This window comes from Citrus sinensis, chromosome 3, assembly GCF_022201045.2.
Source record: "Citrus sinensis cultivar Valencia sweet orange chromosome 3, DVS_A1.0, whole genome shotgun sequence".
Taxonomy (NCBI): Eukaryota; Viridiplantae; Streptophyta; class Magnoliopsida; order Sapindales; family Rutaceae; genus Citrus; species Citrus sinensis.
Genome location: NC_068558.1, coordinates 35679327 through 35696482, shown reverse-complemented (window position 1 = coordinate 35696482; position 17156 = coordinate 35679327). Strand labels below are relative to the sequence as shown.

At 33.5% G+C, this 17156-nt stretch overlaps 2 protein-coding genes and 1 non-coding gene across 3 annotated transcripts; all 3 read right to left on the bottom strand.

Annotated features, from left to right (window-relative positions):
• Positions 1-1919: 1919 nt before the first annotated feature.
• Positions 1920-3940, bottom strand: LOC102618333 (UPF0481 protein At3g47200-like). The gene is made up of 2 exons (XM_025098988.2): positions 3638-3940; positions 1920-3468 (listed from the first exon to the last, which is right to left on the bottom strand). The coding sequence occupies exon 2, from the start codon at positions 3453-3455 to the stop codon at positions 2136-2138; it is 1320 nt and encodes a 439-aa protein (XP_024954756.2). The 5' UTR covers positions 3456-3468; positions 3638-3940; the 3' UTR covers positions 1920-2135.
• A 3230-nt stretch (positions 3941-7170) lies between these two features.
• LOC112497783 (small nucleolar RNA U30) lies at positions 7171-7256 on the bottom strand. Its single transcript, XR_003064766.2, has one exon. It is a non-coding gene; the product is annotated as a small nucleolar RNA U30 (small nucleolar RNA).
• Positions 7257-11351: 4095 nt separating this feature from the next.
• Positions 11352-13635, bottom strand: LOC102618622 (leucine-rich repeat receptor-like serine/threonine/tyrosine-protein kinase SOBIR1). Its single transcript, XM_006478569.4, has 2 exons — positions 12899-13635; positions 11352-12613 (listed from the first exon to the last, which is right to left on the bottom strand). The coding sequence occupies exons 1-2, from the start codon at positions 13403-13405 to the stop codon at positions 11525-11527; spliced, it is 1596 nt and encodes a 531-aa protein (XP_006478632.2). The 5' UTR covers positions 13406-13635; the 3' UTR covers positions 11352-11524.
• Positions 13636-17156: the final 3521 nt, after the last annotated feature.

Genomic DNA, 17156 nt, shown 5'->3' with positions numbered 1-17156 from the left:
ATTAAATGGTTTGAGTTGGGTGAATAGTCAAATTAGTAGCATTTGAGTTTTATTATATTAAACCATCTAAATATGGATTGGGTTTGGTTAACCTATTTGATAAACATATTTTTTTCCAAATCAAATTTTTTTTAATGGTGCAGCTATTGGAACCCATAAAATTTATTTTTACACCCACTTTCTTAGTAAACCCATATTAAAATTTAAAAAATAAAGATTTTGTTCTATACACCTCTCAAATGCCAAAAATGCCCTAATATTTTATATTCAATATAAATTTTCTTCTCTTTTTCGTTGTCCTCATTTTCTTCTGCAACAATAATTTTTTGAAACTGTAAATTCATATAGAGCATTATGAATATTCAGAATGCCATAAACTTGACATTCTAACTTGAATACTATGAAATGGAGGCAATTATGGTATATATGATCTCTAGGAAATAAATGACCCTTCTTTGGAGGTGTCCTCCGCAACTGATTGACCCAGTTGAGAATAAGTAAGTTTGATGTCGATTTTATTTTTCTATATTACCTTGATATTTCGTAAATTTTGCTTTATACTTGACGATTCACGGATAAGATAAGACTATAAATATTAATAAATTTAGATGTTAATATTAATCATTCTTCAAAAGATATTTAAATTTGATATGGAAAAGAAAGATGAACAGAGAATTAGTAGAGTGATCCATGAAGCAGGAGCAAATTTTTTTTAAGATAGTTATTATAATAATAAAAGCATTGTACTTTATACTTATTAGTAATATTCTTCATGGGTCTTCTTGTAATATTAAATTTTACAAATCAATGGTTATAGAAAGTATTTTTGTGGGTTCAAATATCTCCACCTTTTTATTTTTTTAATTCTACAAATCCTAAACATAAAAATAAAACTATATATTTTCCAAAATTTCCTTGCAACAAATTTATTAGAAACTAATATTTTATAAATTAAATAAACAAATCATATTATATATGTTCTGTTTCCAACAATGGCCCCGCCATAGCTATCGTTGCCGCTGACGGAGATATGGTCTTATGTTGATGAGTTATAAATTGTGAGATGTTAAATTTTTTATCTATTCAAATATCGTACCATTATTGGAAAATGAGACATTATAGTTGTGAAATGGCCATTGCAACACCATTATTTTGCCAAAATTTTCGAGTTTTTCGATCATTTTTTTTTTCTACAAATGTCTTAGCATAGCATAGATTAGAAATTCTTATTGTGATGATTCTGATCATGGTTCATTCATCGTTGTCAGCAACGGTGATGGGGAAAGTTTTTGGTGACAACACCTGAGGATATTAGAAAATCTAATTTCTTTTCTTATTCTTAATCTTAATGTCGTGGAAGAAAACATTCATTTCTCTTTAAGAAGAATTTTTTAGGTGAAGAAATAGTCGCGAATGAGCTAGATTCACGAGAAGATCCTGAGCACCCTCTTCCATGGATATATTTATATAAAACCTAAAACCCACCCCAAATTAACCGAGGCTCACCCCCAGCCGAAACATTATGAACATATTATGTTTATTGGGAAATAAAATATCAAACAAAATTTGAACATATAACTCAGGAAACTGAACATTTTTACACAGTGACCTGGATGAAAAAGATAAAGGAGCAAATTCACAAATAAATTTGATTATTGTTGATTTTACACCCTTGTTGAAAATTCTTCACATGTTTTTAGTCTAATCATTTACATTAACAAAAAGCAGCCAAGAATCAGCTCCCTGTGGGCCATGACCCGCGACACATTTAGTCCACTAAACAGAAGTTTAAAAACCTCTAAAAAATAGCATCTTACAAAAAACCTTTTTTTTTTTTATTTTTAATGTTGGTGCCTAATTTATTCTTCAAAGAACTTCAAATATTTAATATATACCTTATTGTTCTAAAAAAAAAAAAATCCTAATAAAAGAGTAATTATATAGAACTGATCTGAACAGGGAAAGCATCCGTATCAGCACTTAAAAGCAACAAAAGGAGGAGAGCCAGATCTAACGGTGGCTACAATAATAGCTCCTCTTTTGGCCACAGGCCATGGATAAGCAATATGGCTTTGGATATAATGAAACATATTACCCACTTGAAACATGAAAGTCCAACAAACCATTTTCCGAACCTATAATTGTAGAATAGAACAAGTTGCTTGTATGGCAGTGAGTACAAGGAGAATAACTGCTGCAATAACAGAGATAGATGCCCAAGGATTGTTGAAATAATCTTGTTTCAAGATTGCCTTCCACCTATGCCAACGGTGTCCGCAATAGGCCTTGAGATTTTCAATAAGATCAGAATATTGGAAATCCATGGCAGACAGTGAAGTTTCTTGGACAAGGTTGTGAAAAAGAGTCGACACAGCTTCATTGTCCCACAGCCAGTTTTCAATAACTCGGTTTTGAACAAGTAACTCAACATCTTGTGGAGTGTTGACGAGGTAATTCATGATGATAACGTAGTCATTTATGTATCTGGTGTCACAACCCAATCTCTCGAAAGCTTGAAGATTTCTGAATAAAACTTCAGTGGATTCGCTTATTCTAAAAAGTGGAATTTCCAGAATCCCCTTATTGAATCTGAATGTAATGTCAAACAGATTTTTGCTTGAACCCAGCTGAAATTTGACTCCAGCTTGGTAAAGTTCCGTTACGGAAGGTATGTTTTGAGTCTTGAGTTTATTAGGCTGAGCTCGGGACTGGGACTGGGGCTGGGACTGGGACTGGGTCGGGGGTGGCTGAAAACAAAGTCTTAGCAAATCAAGAAAATGTTCAGCTTCCGAAAAATGGATTTCAAACAAATTCTCCTCGATCGAGGGAAACTCATGAATGTCTTTGTAGAAGCGACGAGTGAGAGAGAGCAAGGAAACTCCATAGTAATCATCATGATACATTTCGGTTTTGGCAAGATTAAACAAGTCATCAAGAATGAATAACGGGAGCTGATTTTCTAAGAGCCAAAAGTCAAGCCACATGTCGGATATCATCTTTGATTTTGTGAAAATGGGGTCACCGATGGTAATCGATCTAGGGCAACTATATCTGAGTAAGAACTCAATAAGAAACACAGCATCCCCTAGAACCATGGTTACAAAGTCTTTACTTTCAAGTCTAATGGTTTCTGCATAACAATCACGCAATTTGGCTTCCTTGTTCTTTATGGATGTAAGAAATGTCTCGATGCTTACCTCAGTACGTTGAAGAAAATATTCAAGGTATCTCAGTTTCTGCTCTTCCATTGCTTTGAGCTCTTCCTTATTACCATGATGAAGTGGACCAATAGAAACTAATTGCGGAGCGTGAGCTTTTGGATTTAAACACCGTACTTGCTCAGGAACTCTGTAGATGCAACACTTTTCGGGTAAGTGATGCAAGGTCTTGAACTTCTTTCTTAAAGAATTTGCTAAGCTCTCTATATCAATGGGTTCTTGCTCGCCGTTGGCCATCTTCGATCGCTTGCTGCGTAAGCACCATCAAAACAAATGAAACCAATAAATTAAATAAATAAATAAATAAACGAAAAAAAAAAGATGTCCTTAGCTAAACAACAGAGTAATAATCAAGATATGTTTCTGAAATGATCAAAGTCGAAACGCAAAAATTAAAGAGAAGAATATATGAAACTTACTTTGTTCTGTCTATAGCTTGTCAGTCATCGAGATGACAAATAATATATGACAGCCTCTCCTCCTCGTCAAGTCTTTTTTTTATTTAGAAAAGAAATTCACTTAAAAAATTAAATAAGTCAACAAGTGTTCAGCATTATACATCGTATGTGGTCATTTCATTGGAAGTTAGAACCTAGAAATCATATCTTTTAAAAAAAGGTTCGTAATGGGTGGGATGGTAACTTACTACATGACAATTAAAAAAAAAAAAGCATCCAAATTTAATAACCCAAAGACTGAAGCTACTGGTCCCCCTTCATTATTCTTGTGGGTAATTTTTAGGGACCTCCCCTGAGGTTTAGCGTATTAACACATAGAGAGAATGTATCCACGTAATTACAAGCACATCCCTGCCGTTAGTATCTAAATACGTATGGTATCAGTATATAAGGGTAAATATGTAAAAATATATTTAAAATTCAAAAAAATTCAAAAGTGTAGCTTTATGTTTCTTGATGTCCGAGAAAATCTGAGAAAACTGTAAGGGTTTACTCCATTAACCAATGCTATGTAATTACCATTGGACAAAAGCAAACTAAAATTTTCACAAATATTGCACTTGGCTTTCTCTTTCACGCAAACATCACCCAACACCGTCTTCATCTTTATGGAGCTGCACTTCACAGCCCTTCAAAGGAGCCAAGATCACCGATTCACTCCACACGACCATTCAAACCGCCGACCTCATCGAGACCCTCACCGCTCTCGGCGCCGAAGTCTGCTGGTGCTCCTGCAACATCTTCTCAACCCAAGACCACGTGGCTGCCGCCATCGCACGTGACTCCGCCTCCGTCTTCGCCTAAAAGGGCGAGACCCTCCAGGAGTACTGGTGGTGCACAAAGAAAGCCCTGGACTGGGGTCTCGGCGACGGCCCAGATCTCATCGTCGACGACGATGGTGACGCCACGTTGTTGATCCACGAGGGAGTCAAAGCCGCTGTTGTTTGCGGTTATGGTGATGTTGGCAAGGGTTGTGCTGCTGCTTTGAAGCAAGTCGATGCTCGTGTAATTGTTACCGAGATTGATTTGTACTAGGATGATCTGTACGAGGATGTTAGGTTTAAATTTCGTAGGAGTGTGTGTTTGAGTGGTGGGAAATTTAGAGGAAAGAAACGGATTGGTTTCAGTTGATTGAAGACCATTTGGGATTTGAATAATGTTTTGGATGGGGCTGTGTGGATTATTTTGTATTTGATGCAGTTTTAAAGTTTTGCTTGCTTTGCTGCATCTTGTTATCATATTGTTTACTGATGAATGATTAAAAAAATAAAAGAATTTTTTTCCCAGTTTCATATCTACATAAAAAATCATTATGAAAAATGAAGGCAAATTCAACCATTTATGATCATTTTACAACATAAGGCTCTAAGCTCTCTGTTTGGGATATTTTACGATCATTTTACCATTGCAATTGACAGTCCAATCGGTTCTTAAAGTCCTGTTTTATAATTTATTATTCTGACGGAAAGGGTATTTTTGTAATTTCAATAGTCTGTTAACAGTCAAATTAACTGGATACTAACGGCAGGGGAGGTGCTTGTAATTACGTGGATACATTCTCTCTATGTGTTAATACGCTGAACCTCAGGGGAGGTCCCTAATAATTACCCTTATTCTTGTAAAATTCTATTGTAAATAAAATTATATTTAAAGACAAATAAGAATTAAACACACTTGATAATTTTTTTAACAAATTATTTGTATTCATTATCAATTCATTTTTTTTTTCTAAGCATCACTTCTATGTAACTAAAATAAATTGTAAAAAATTAGAGGATGACAGGGCTTTGTAAGATGTGATTAGGGTTGTCGGGAGAAGGGAAAAAAATGGAAATCTAAGGCTTAATTGACCGGCACGGTATTATACGGTGCCAATTCAACTATTCGGAACCCTAAGGTGATCTCTATGAAATACTTGGTGTTTGTAGGAAAGACTTTCTAGATCAAGGGTTTAAAACGTACGTGGGGTATATGATGGGAAAAATAAATAGCTATTCGGAACTCTTAATGCATCTCCCTTTGATTGAGATTTATGCATTTAAGTGGCGTCGCCCTTGCCTTTATATCCAGATCTAAGGGTTTAAACACGTGGAGTGGGGTACATCATATGAATAACGTCTCCTCGATTTGACTGAGATTCATGTATAGCAGCGCCGCCCTTGCCTTTACGCTTGTTTAGAGAGTGGTATTTGATGAAAATTCACTGGTCAAATGGTTCGTGGTGGGGATGGGGAGGCCCCCTATGCATTGGTTGAAGGGGTGCTAACCAGGGGCGGCTTAATAATTTTTTAGGCTTTAAGCAAATTGTTTTAATTAGACCTTTCAAAAAATTTGAGATAAAATGTATATATTAATTTTATTAAAATTTATTTATTTAAAATCAATTTCTCTAGCTTGAGATGTAAAATTATTAATCAAATTTTTATATTCTAATTTTTTTAATATATTTTTCTCAATAGACAATATAGTTAACTTGTTTAATCTTTCCTATGACATAGTTGATCTTAAATATGTTTTTATCAATAGCTTTTTTTTTAGATTAAACTAAATTAACTTCTCTTGTTTTTTAAGTTTTTTGTAGAGTCCAACTATTGGCACCCCTCCTAAATTCTCTGGAAACTCCTTTTCTAATTATACTCCACATAATGTCGAAAATACCCTTTTTCCCTAAATAATCATCTTTTTCGTTCGTAATTTTATTTCTATTTATCTGTTGTATAAATAATGAATATGTATGTCTATGATAACATTTGAAAAAAAAAAATCAAGGAAACATATATGTGCCTAGGGGTGGGCAAAATCGGATTCGGGTCGGGTTTGGGTCAACCCGATCGGGTTTGGGTCAACCCGATCGGGTTTCGGGTTATTCGGGTTGGGCAAACATTGATCCGAATGCAACCCGAACTCACAGCCCGACCCGATCCGATCCTATATATTCGGATCGGTTCGGATCGGGTCAAAAATCAGGTTGAATTCGGGTAGAATCGATTTGGATTAAAAACGGATCATATTGAATTCGGGTCAAATTAAGCCAATTCGGGTTGATGAAAACGAGTCAATTCAAAACATATATACCAATACACCATGAAAGCTTCAAAATTCAAAACACATAAGAGAGAAACTCGGGTCGGGTTGGAGGCTTGAGCCTTGGAGTAGCATATCAGCAGCCACAGCAGCAGATCACGGCTGGGTTTTCGGCAGCAGATCGGTGGACGTGCAACAGCAGCTCGCGCACGGCTGGACGTGCAGCAGTTTCCTCGCGATGGCTGGACGCAGCACAGCGGCAGCAGATCACGGACGCAGCAGTAGATGGCTGGACACAACACGACAGCAGCATGACAACAGCACGACAATAGCAGATCGCTGACGCAGCAGCAGATGGCCGGACTCGCAACACGGCAGCAGCAGATCGCGGGAAGGAGAGAATGTTTTCTTGCTTCTTGAGGGTGGGTTGGGTGTTGTGATTTTTTTTTTACTAAAGAGGAAGAGAAGGTGCTCAGGATAATTAACAATGGATTAGAGAATTTTTCCTCATGTTTATCTCAGATTAACGAGATTAATTTCACTCATCATCATCGCAACTTGTCTTTTGAAAAAAAATCACATTAAGAAAACAAAAAAAAAGAAAGAAATTTTGAGAAAGAGCAAATTCGCAGATGACTAAGTTGGGGTTTGTGTTTTGTTGTGAGTCTTGTGTTTGTGTAACCTTTTGAGTATGTGATTTGTGTGTGATTATGTGTGGTGTGCCGTGTGCGTGTGTTTAGCCACTTAGATTTTGTTTTGTTTTTTTTTTGTTTTTAAAGCGACCCGATCCGATCACAACCCGATCGAATTTGCAAGATTTCATCCGATCTGATTCGAACCCGAAATTTTTCGGGTCGGATCGGGTCGGGTATTTTGCCCACCCCTAAGAATCAATTATTATATAAATCGCTTGCGGGCATTAACAATCGAAACATTTTCCAGAAGTCCAAATGCAATTACAAGTAGATGTTCTTCTCCAATCAATCTATGAATCCGGCTGTGGAAGTGGGGGTTGCATTGCCATAAAAAATTGTTCATCTATAATGAAAAAGAGAAGAGAGATAGAGTCAACCAAAAAAAAAAAATCATACATGTGCAAGCAAAATAAATTAAAATAATTTTTTTAAAAAAGAAGAAAATAAGGTTGAAGAGACATAAGTGGGGTTAATTTTATTTTTATTTGTCTTTAAATGTAATTTTAATAAAATAGGGGTTTTATAAGATCAAAAAAGGAGTGCCAATAGTTCAACTCTTTTTATCCTAATGCATTTATTTTTAGTAGACTTTTTTTCTTTTTCTACGGAAACAAGAGTAATTAAGTAAACAATTATGCTAGATAATTACAAGAAAACAACCTATAAACACAATAATATTTTTAAAAAGAAACAAAAATAACTGAATAACATAATTAATTAATAAGAGAATAGAAAGATAGAACCTGAAAATTTGAGAACTTTAACTCTGACAGATTAAGACTTTGAGTAGCAGTGATCAATGGAAAGTAAAACAATTGATTTTTTTTTCCTTAAGTGAAAATTAGGGTAAAGAAAGTAGTTTTTTCACCAAAGTAATGAAGGTTTCATGTATTTTTTTTAATTGGAAAAAGATATTAATGATAATAATTTAAAAAATATGTGGCCTTAATGGAGTTTTAGATGAAATATACGGAGGAAATAAATGGTTTTAAAATTGTTAATTATAATATTAAAAGGAGACTTTGTAAGGATTTAATAGTTTGTTTATGGAAAATATAATTATAAATAAATTGCCACTTCCCCCCTACAGTAATTAACATATACCATTTACCCCATGCTGTTTTTGTAATGGCCAAAAACCCCCTCTGACAGCATAAGTTTACAATATTACCTTTATTTTCAACTACTCTTTTATTTACATTTATTATAAATTAAATAAATTACATGAATAGAAACTAAATAAAAAAAATTAAGTATTAAAAACAAAAAATATATGTTTTGATATGAGAAAAAAATAATAATAAAATTTTTTTCTTGTAATTATTTATTTTGTGAACATTTTCTTATAATAAATATTTTGTAATATTTTAAAATTAAATGTAAAAAGTATAGGTAAAATATTTTATTATTTATCTTATAATAAATTTTTATTTGTCATTCATGTTTTCTTATAATTTTTTTTATCATTTTATAATAACTTTCTTATATATTTATTATAAGAAAATTTTCACAAAATAAATAAGTACAAGAAAATAATTTTATTATTATTTTTTTCATATCAAAACATATATTTCTTATTTTTAATACTTAATTTTTTATTTAGTTTCTATTCATGTGATTTATTTAATTTATAATAAATATAAATAAAAGAGTAGTTGAAAATAAGGGTAATATTGTAAACTTATGCTATCAGGGGGGTTTTTGGCCATTATAAAAACAATAAGGAGGTAAATGGTATATGTTGATTATTGTAGGGGGAAATTGGTAATCTCCCAATAATAATAAATATATATCAATAATTAATAACTATAATTTATAAAAAAAAAATTAAGGGCCTTCATCTATAGTGGGCCCTGGGCGATTGCCTAAGTTGCTTAGGGGAAGAGCCGTCTAGGGTGCAATCCCTAATCTTTAAAATTTATAAGATACCACGAAATCATGGCCTACAAGGTAGAGATTTGGCTAACAACTATATATATTTTTATATTTTCTACTCATTTATTGGATGATAAATGCATAATTATTATATAATATTATTCTACTATCTAATTGATGAATGATACATCAATTAACTCAAGTAGATATTAGGATCCCTGAAATTAAATATTTATTAAATTATTAGTAAAGATTTTGAATTATATTATAAAATATATAAAAACAATACTATATTTGAAATCAATACTGTTGATGTTGAACTATGATCGTGTTGAGCAATAACTAGATGCCTACGTCAACACAAAATTTATAATGGTGGGACAGATGATCTTGACCATAAACTTCCTACTCATTGGAGCAAACACAAGCGATCACAAGTGCTTCCCATAAAAATATCTACGTTCACAATAAACGATTAAGAGAAAGTTGGGAATTTTTTCGACGTTAAATCCTTCGATGCTCAAGTAATTTGTTTCGGTTTAATGGATTAATGTGTATTAAGTTATTGAGCCTTGATTATAGCTAGTTTAATTGAAAGACTTTAAAAATGAAAAGAACAAAGAAAGAATGAACTCCTAATGTTATTTTCTCAAATTTGACGTAGGGAGAGAAAAGATCACTTACTTGGGTCAAATTCTCAGGGGGTCTTGGGAATCAATCTCCCATTCTCCATTTCCAAATTTAGGTGGTCCAACGATTTCAATTTCGATTCTTGCCTCTATTTTGCGAAGAAAACCCTGTCAATGATTCCAATTTCGAATTTTGATTCCCTAATATGTGAAGTAGACACTGCCTAAATGTATTTTTGTCCGACTTATGTTGCATTATTATAATGATCATGATATTTAAATCATAGAGTATGGTGGAGTTTCATGGGTCATTATGTGGCTTTTTTCGGAGTAAAGCACACTACTACATTTTTAATGTTGTTGAGGACTTTCAAATATTTGGTATGGGACTACTAGAATTATGAAAAAGAATCCCAATTGATTTGTGATTATAAATATTTTTAAAATTCTTATTGTAATATATCAGTGTGTATATATATATATATAAATTTGGTATGGGACCAACTTTCTTTTTCTATGTATTTGAAAATGACTTCGGCTTTCCGTTTTCCTCACTGAGCCATAAGCCCATAAGCCCATAACATGTTTGGTTTGAGCAGGGTGCTGCTAGACCTCTACTTCATTTTTTTTTTTTTAAGAGAAGGACAAATATTATTAATCACACTAGAGTTGCATTTTTTGGATAAAATATGGCAATACTTCTCCAGTAAATTAAAGGAACCTTTGCTACCCAACTTGCATTCCATTAAGCTACAGTGTGGGAAAAAATCTAGCTTTGGAGTATTCCGCATTTATTAGCCATTTTAAGAAAATTAGGTTTGTATGTCTAACAATAGAGTGCATTTGGTTTTCCAAAGTCCATTAAGGCATTAACATAACCTCTCTTGCTCCCCGTCTGCTAATAGATTTTTCCTGGCCATCATTTTACATTTCCTCTTTGTTGGGCTGTTGTCACGCCTCCGTAGTGAACTTTGCTCTATTGAGCATGAGAGTGGACCGGATGGCTTAGATGAATCCTCTAGCTGCAACATTCAAATTTCAAAACATAATGTCCCACTCCCTGTGAGATACTTTTCTGCTTTTAAATTTCAAGGCCCACTTTTGATGTCTCTGATCTCCTTTATCCCAACTTAAACACGGTTTCCAGCATTCTAGCCTTTCGTGCTTATGCTTTGATTTACTTTTTATAACGTGCGGGTTGAAAGGCCTTAAGTGTTGCCACTGGCTAGACGATATATATATCTATATATATATTTTTTTTTCATGATTCTGAAATTTTGACAGCTCTTTTGAACTGGTTTGTAAATAAAATATGGAGACACAGTCAGAATCGAAATGTGAAACACGGTTAGTTGCTTTTTAAAGGAACATTTTTTTTTTTTAATAAAACGCACTTGCCTGGAACTTTCCCTTTTCTCACAATAAGTGTTGGAATATGCTTATGGAAGGGACTACGTACCAATAGCGAGTTGTTCTTGCTATTTTTCTTATGCAAAATGAAAGGTTTGATGTGTTTCCAGAAACATATGAATGCTGGAATATAGAAAATATGCCACATTTGAGAAATGGTTTCTACTTTGTACAATGAGCTGAGCCGCTCTGTATAGATTATTTGAACTAAAAACTCAGAGGGGATTATAACTGTCCAATGAGCTGAGCCACTCTGTATAGATTTCTTGTTGGATGAGTTCATCACAATCATCATTGTCAAAATCCATTCTCTTGTGCATTTTCAAAAAATCCACATCCTTAATTAATGCTGTATCTGACAACATGGACCTAACATCCTTACTGTTAGGTCTCTCCTCTGGATCATCCAAAGTGCAAAAACAAGCAATCTTCAAAACAAGAAGCATTTGCTCCTCATACCCATTGCCGAGGAGCTTCGAATCGATAGCCCGGTTAGGGTTCTCAGAAGTCATGACATTTCTCATCCATCGAACCAAACTCTTCTCTTCTGTATGTTGGAAAAAATCATCGGATGGTAATTTTCCCATCACTAAAACAGCTAGCAACACCCCAAAGCTGTATATATCACACTTTTCTGAAAATTTTAGCGTCTGGTGATACTCTGGGGCTATGTATCCCACCGTTCCCGCCACAATCGATGTTGAGACTTGTGCATGTCCATCAGGCATTAGCCTTGCAAGACCAAAGTCAGCAATCCTGGCTTCCATATCATCGTCTATAAGCACGCTCGATGGCGTGATATTTCTATGGATTATACGAGGCCTATGGTACATATGCAGATACTCAAGGCCTGAAACTATTCCTCTTGCAATCCTGTGTCTAGCTAGCCACTCTAATTCTCTTCTTCCTTGTGAGACATCATTTAGAATCTCTAGTAAACTTCCATTCTTCATGAATTCAGAGACAAGTAAATGGCAGTCAGGCCGGACCATATGAGCCAGCAAAGGAACAATATTCCTATGCCTAATTTGACCTGCAGTCATAATCTCAGCCCGAACTTGCCTCATTTTTATGTTCAGTAGCGAATTATCTACTTGTTTAACCTTCTTAATAGCAATCATCTTTCCATTGCTTTCCGGTAGCTCGGCTATGTAAATTTCTCCACTCGCACGTGATCTTATTTTCTCCAAAGAAGCAGAGCAATCCTCTTTCTCCAAAAAAGCCAAGTCCTCTTTCTCGATTAAGGGACTAAAGATTGTAGGACCACGATTTTGACCTCCGCCTCTTACTGCGGCTAAGAGTAGCTTTCAAAACAAATGAAAACACTTTGAATTAGCATTAGTAATTAGTCTTTATATTTGTAGTATAGGCGATTCAGTATCTATTCTTCATCATTTTCTCTACCATTTACATTGGTGAAAAATTGCTAAGGAGATCGAGATATTGATAAAAACAGTGACAAATCAGTATCTAATGTCTTAATTTTTTAATTAAGCGGGCAAATTGATACCGATTTATCACTATTTTTGTCAGTTTTCTGTAAAAAATTTCTGTTTAAATATCAATGCTTACAAGATAGCTTCACTCACCGAAGGGGTCGTGGGAAATCTTTGCCTGACATTCTTAGACTTCCCACCGGAACTTGCTTTCAAACCTAGTACGTTTATTTGCCATGCAATGTCTTGCAATCTAGCATTGACCTCCTTTACTTTAGACATGGCCGTAGAATCCTCGGACTTATCCACGGCATCATCAACACCATCTTGCAGCAGCATCCTCTGGAAAGCTTCCGTTTGAAACTCATCCAACAAGAAATCAACATCACAAGCCAAGTGCTGAAGTTTGCCTAGCCATATCTTCACTGACTCCTCCTTCGTCTGCTTCTCGATCGCATCATCTAGCACCTTATTAATCTTCGCCATCATCTTCTTCCACCCAATCAGATCAGCCTGGATCTGCGCATCTCGAGCAAACTGCCCAAGCCAATCTTTAGTCAACTTTTTTAGTATCGTCTCAATATTTTCCGAATAAAAGTTAGAGACGATTTCCCTTTTGCTGCCAAAACGAAAGGAATTTCCGAGAGTGAACTTTGGCATCTTTTTCTCGGTCGATCGATCGATCGGTGTGGTGGCTGCTTCTTCCTTATTTAAATGCAGGGAATTAACAAACAAGTAATTGTGATTGACTAAAATACACTTGCCTGGAACTCTTAAAAATTTTATAGACTTTCTCAATTATGTGTTAGAAAATGCTTATAGAAGGAACTGCCAATAATTGAGCTGTTATTGCTAATTTTCTTATGCAAAATGAACGGCTTGATATAGAAAATATGCCACATTAACAAAAAGAGAAGACTTGACTGACTTTGATGGGGGTATGTTGCGCAAAATGCGCGTGGAAGTCCACACGGGAAAGTGAGGAATAACTCAACACGCGGAACCAACACGGTTACTGTTGGGGAAAAATCAGGTTTTTAAATTTTTATAAAACCTTTTGAAGATCGCTCTCATATAATATATAAGAATTCGTATTCTAGAAATCGTACCTTGAAAATCCGAGTTGGCTTTTTTCGCTGAAGTGTTTTAGGCTCCTAGATCACGATCCGCCACCACCACTCCTGTTAGATCACGATCCGTCACCACCACGCTTGTTAGATCATGAACAGTCTCCAATGATCTTCCAGGTTATGACTCAGGTTCGATCTGCACTTGACGTGTGGGTGCCTTTATCACTACCAAAGCAACTAGCACGAGAAAATTTTTCTCTCAACAATGGAGAGAAAAATTTTATTCTTTGATCTGTATCAAGTGGCTTCATTTTCTTTTTTTTTGAGAAAAATAAGCCTTATATATCTCCCTTTAGTGAAAACCCTAGGCTCCAAATAATGCCCTAAATAAAACTCACGTTTATTTACTTTTTCAATAGGGGACCCATCTTGTAAAATAACATAAAGCCCCTTATACAAAAGCTAATTAAATGGAGCCTCCCACTAAATGATATATTTAGGCTTTTGACCCAAATAGCTAGTTATCTTACTTATTAGTCCAGTAGTGGTGCAGTCAATTAAATGAGCTAACCCGGGGATCATTTGGGAACATACAATAGTGGCTACAATAATTAGGCTTGTAATTAAACTAGCCCAATTATTTAATTCCAAATCTACTCCACTAAAAGATTGGAACTGACTTCCATAATTGTATGCTCGAATAATAATTCGTCCCAAGCCACATTGATTTCTTTACTGCACAATCCTTTGTACCACATCGTTAATTAAATTGATATCTCAACTGTCCAATCAATTTAATAACATCTTATTCCTTGATCCTTACTGGTTTTCTCTAATGATCATTTTCAACATACTAAATATGTTGACACACTCTGGCCAGAGAATTCTATGATCAAGTGCCGAAAACCCATCAAGAGATGTGTTGTACAAATTCTATATTGTTAATCCATAACTCCAATACTCATAATTGCTCCCACCAAGATACCGGGTAATCTTGACCACAAGGATGTGTCGTGCCCATTGGTAACTCAAATGAAATAACAATTACAATAATGAAATCATAATTAACTCAAGATTAAGATTACAGTAAAATCAACGCCTATGAGATTTAATAAGTCTGACAGTTATTACAAAGTTAATTAAATCTCATATGTGATCCTGTTCAATGTAGTCGTACTACATTAATAAATTCATACATGATTAAGACAAATCATTCAATGAATTTATTACAGTCTATACCTAAATAAAGTGCCCAACTTTATTTATCAACTGCGAACTAAATTTATTTAATCATAAGATAACTTGTATTTATGTCTTCTGTGAATCCACATGGTGATCACATAAATACATATAATATGAATAAATAGACTTTAATACAAATATTAATGCAATTAAGATATTTGAATAAAATACCTCATTTATTTTATTAATCAAAAAATTTGTTTATTACAATTAAATAAACACATATGCTTTTAAAGAGCATATTTTCCCAACAGTTACGTCATTTGTCTTTTATTGAATTTGAATTGACTTGCTATAAGCAATTTCTGCCAAGCTGGAGTACTGAAGCTTCGGTGTGGGTTCAACTGAATATACCCCCTAAAAGAAAAGGGTGGGGCATTTAGACCCACTAAATTATCCACCAAATTTAATTTTTTAATTATTAAAATATCCCTCAAAATAATTATTATAGATACTAGAATGTAGATAAATGAGTTTCTTTTTTTTTTTTTTTTGGTACTCATTCAACTTTAATTTATTTCCTTGAAATTGTAAATTCATATTCTTTATTCAAATTAACCTTACACATAAAAATGATAAATACTTGTTTTATCAAGGAAGGAGGAAGTGTTTGAAAGAGTTCAATGACAAAAATTTATGTATTTCTTCTATTCTATTTTTTGAAGTGTTTCTTTATTTAAAATTTGATTATTTATTATTTTTTTCAGTTGCTGGTCGAACCATATGCTTACCGGAAAGGTTGTGAACCTATTATGTTTATTGGGAAATAAAATATCGAACAAAATTAGATCATATAATTCAAGAAATTGAACATTTTCATCATTGATTTTTACACAGTGACCTGGATGAAGAAGATAAAGAAGCAAATTCAAAAATAAAATCGATTATTGTTGATTTTATTTTGTTAAAAATTCTTCACATGCTACAATAACAATAAACAAAAAGCAGCCAGGAATCAGCTTCTTGTGGTCAATGACTCGTGACAATATATAAAACTTACTTTGCTCTGTCTATAGCTCGTCTGTCATCGAGATGACAAATAATATATGACAGCCTCTCCCCCCCGTCAAGTCTTTTTTTATTTAGAAAAGAAATTCACTTAAAAAATTAAATAAGTCAACAAGTGTTCAGCATTATACATCGTATGTGGTCATTTCATTGGAAGTTAGAACCTAGAAATCATATCTTTTAAAAAAGGTTCGTAATGGGTGCGATGGTAACTTACTACATGACAATTAATATTATATATATATATATCCAAATTTAATAACCCAAAGACTTAAGCTATTGGTGACCTTCATTATTCTTATAAAATTCCACTTTAAATAAAATTATATTTAAAAACAAATAAAAATTAAAAATGTTTGAGAATTTTTCTAACAAATTATTTATATTCATTATCAGTTCATTTTTTTTTGTTTTCTACTCATCACTTCTATGTAATTAAAATAAATTGCAAAAAATTAGAGGATGACAGGGCTTTGTAAGATGTGATTAGGGTTGGGAGAATTATAAATTAATTTATTTTATATTTTCTACTCATTTATTGCATGATAAATCCATAATTATTATATAATATTATTCTACTATGATATATGATATATCAATTAACTCAAGTGAATATTAGGATCCCTAAAATTAAGTATTTATTAAATTATTAGTAAAGACTTTGAATTATATTATAAATAATATAAAAACAATACTATATTTGAAATCAATACTGTCGATGCTGAAATATGATCGTGTTGAGCAATAACTAGACGCCAACATCAATACTTAAAATTTATAATAGTGGGATAGATGATCTTGAATATAAACTTTCTACTCACTTGAACAAACACAAGTGATCACGAGTACTTCCTAGAAAAATAAATGTGTTCAAAATAAACGATTAGGGGAAAACTGAGGATTTTTTCGATGTTAAACCCTTTGATACTTAAGTCAGTTCTTTGGATTTCATGGATTAATGTGTATTAAGTTATTGAGCATTGATTATAACTAGTGTAATTGAAAGGCTTTAAAAATGAAAGGAAGAAAGAAAGAATGAACTCCCAATGCTATTTTCTCAAAAAGAGTTTTGAAGTAGCTAGAGAAAAGAT

Bases quoted from the DNA above. Each gene is read 5' to 3' on its own strand.
- LOC102618622 (XM_006478569.4), bottom strand. From the start codon at position 13,405: ATGCCAAAGTTCACTCTCGGAAATTCCTTTCGTTTTGGCAGCAAAAGG. The intron at 12,614-12,898 runs GTGAGTGAAGCT...TTGTTTTGAAAG, and splicing joins GATTTCCCACGACCCCTTCG to CTACTCTTAGCCGCAGTAAG.
- LOC102618333 (XM_025098988.2), bottom strand. From the start codon at position 3,455: ATGGCCAACGGCGAGCAAGAACCCATTGATATAGAGAGCTTAGCAAAT.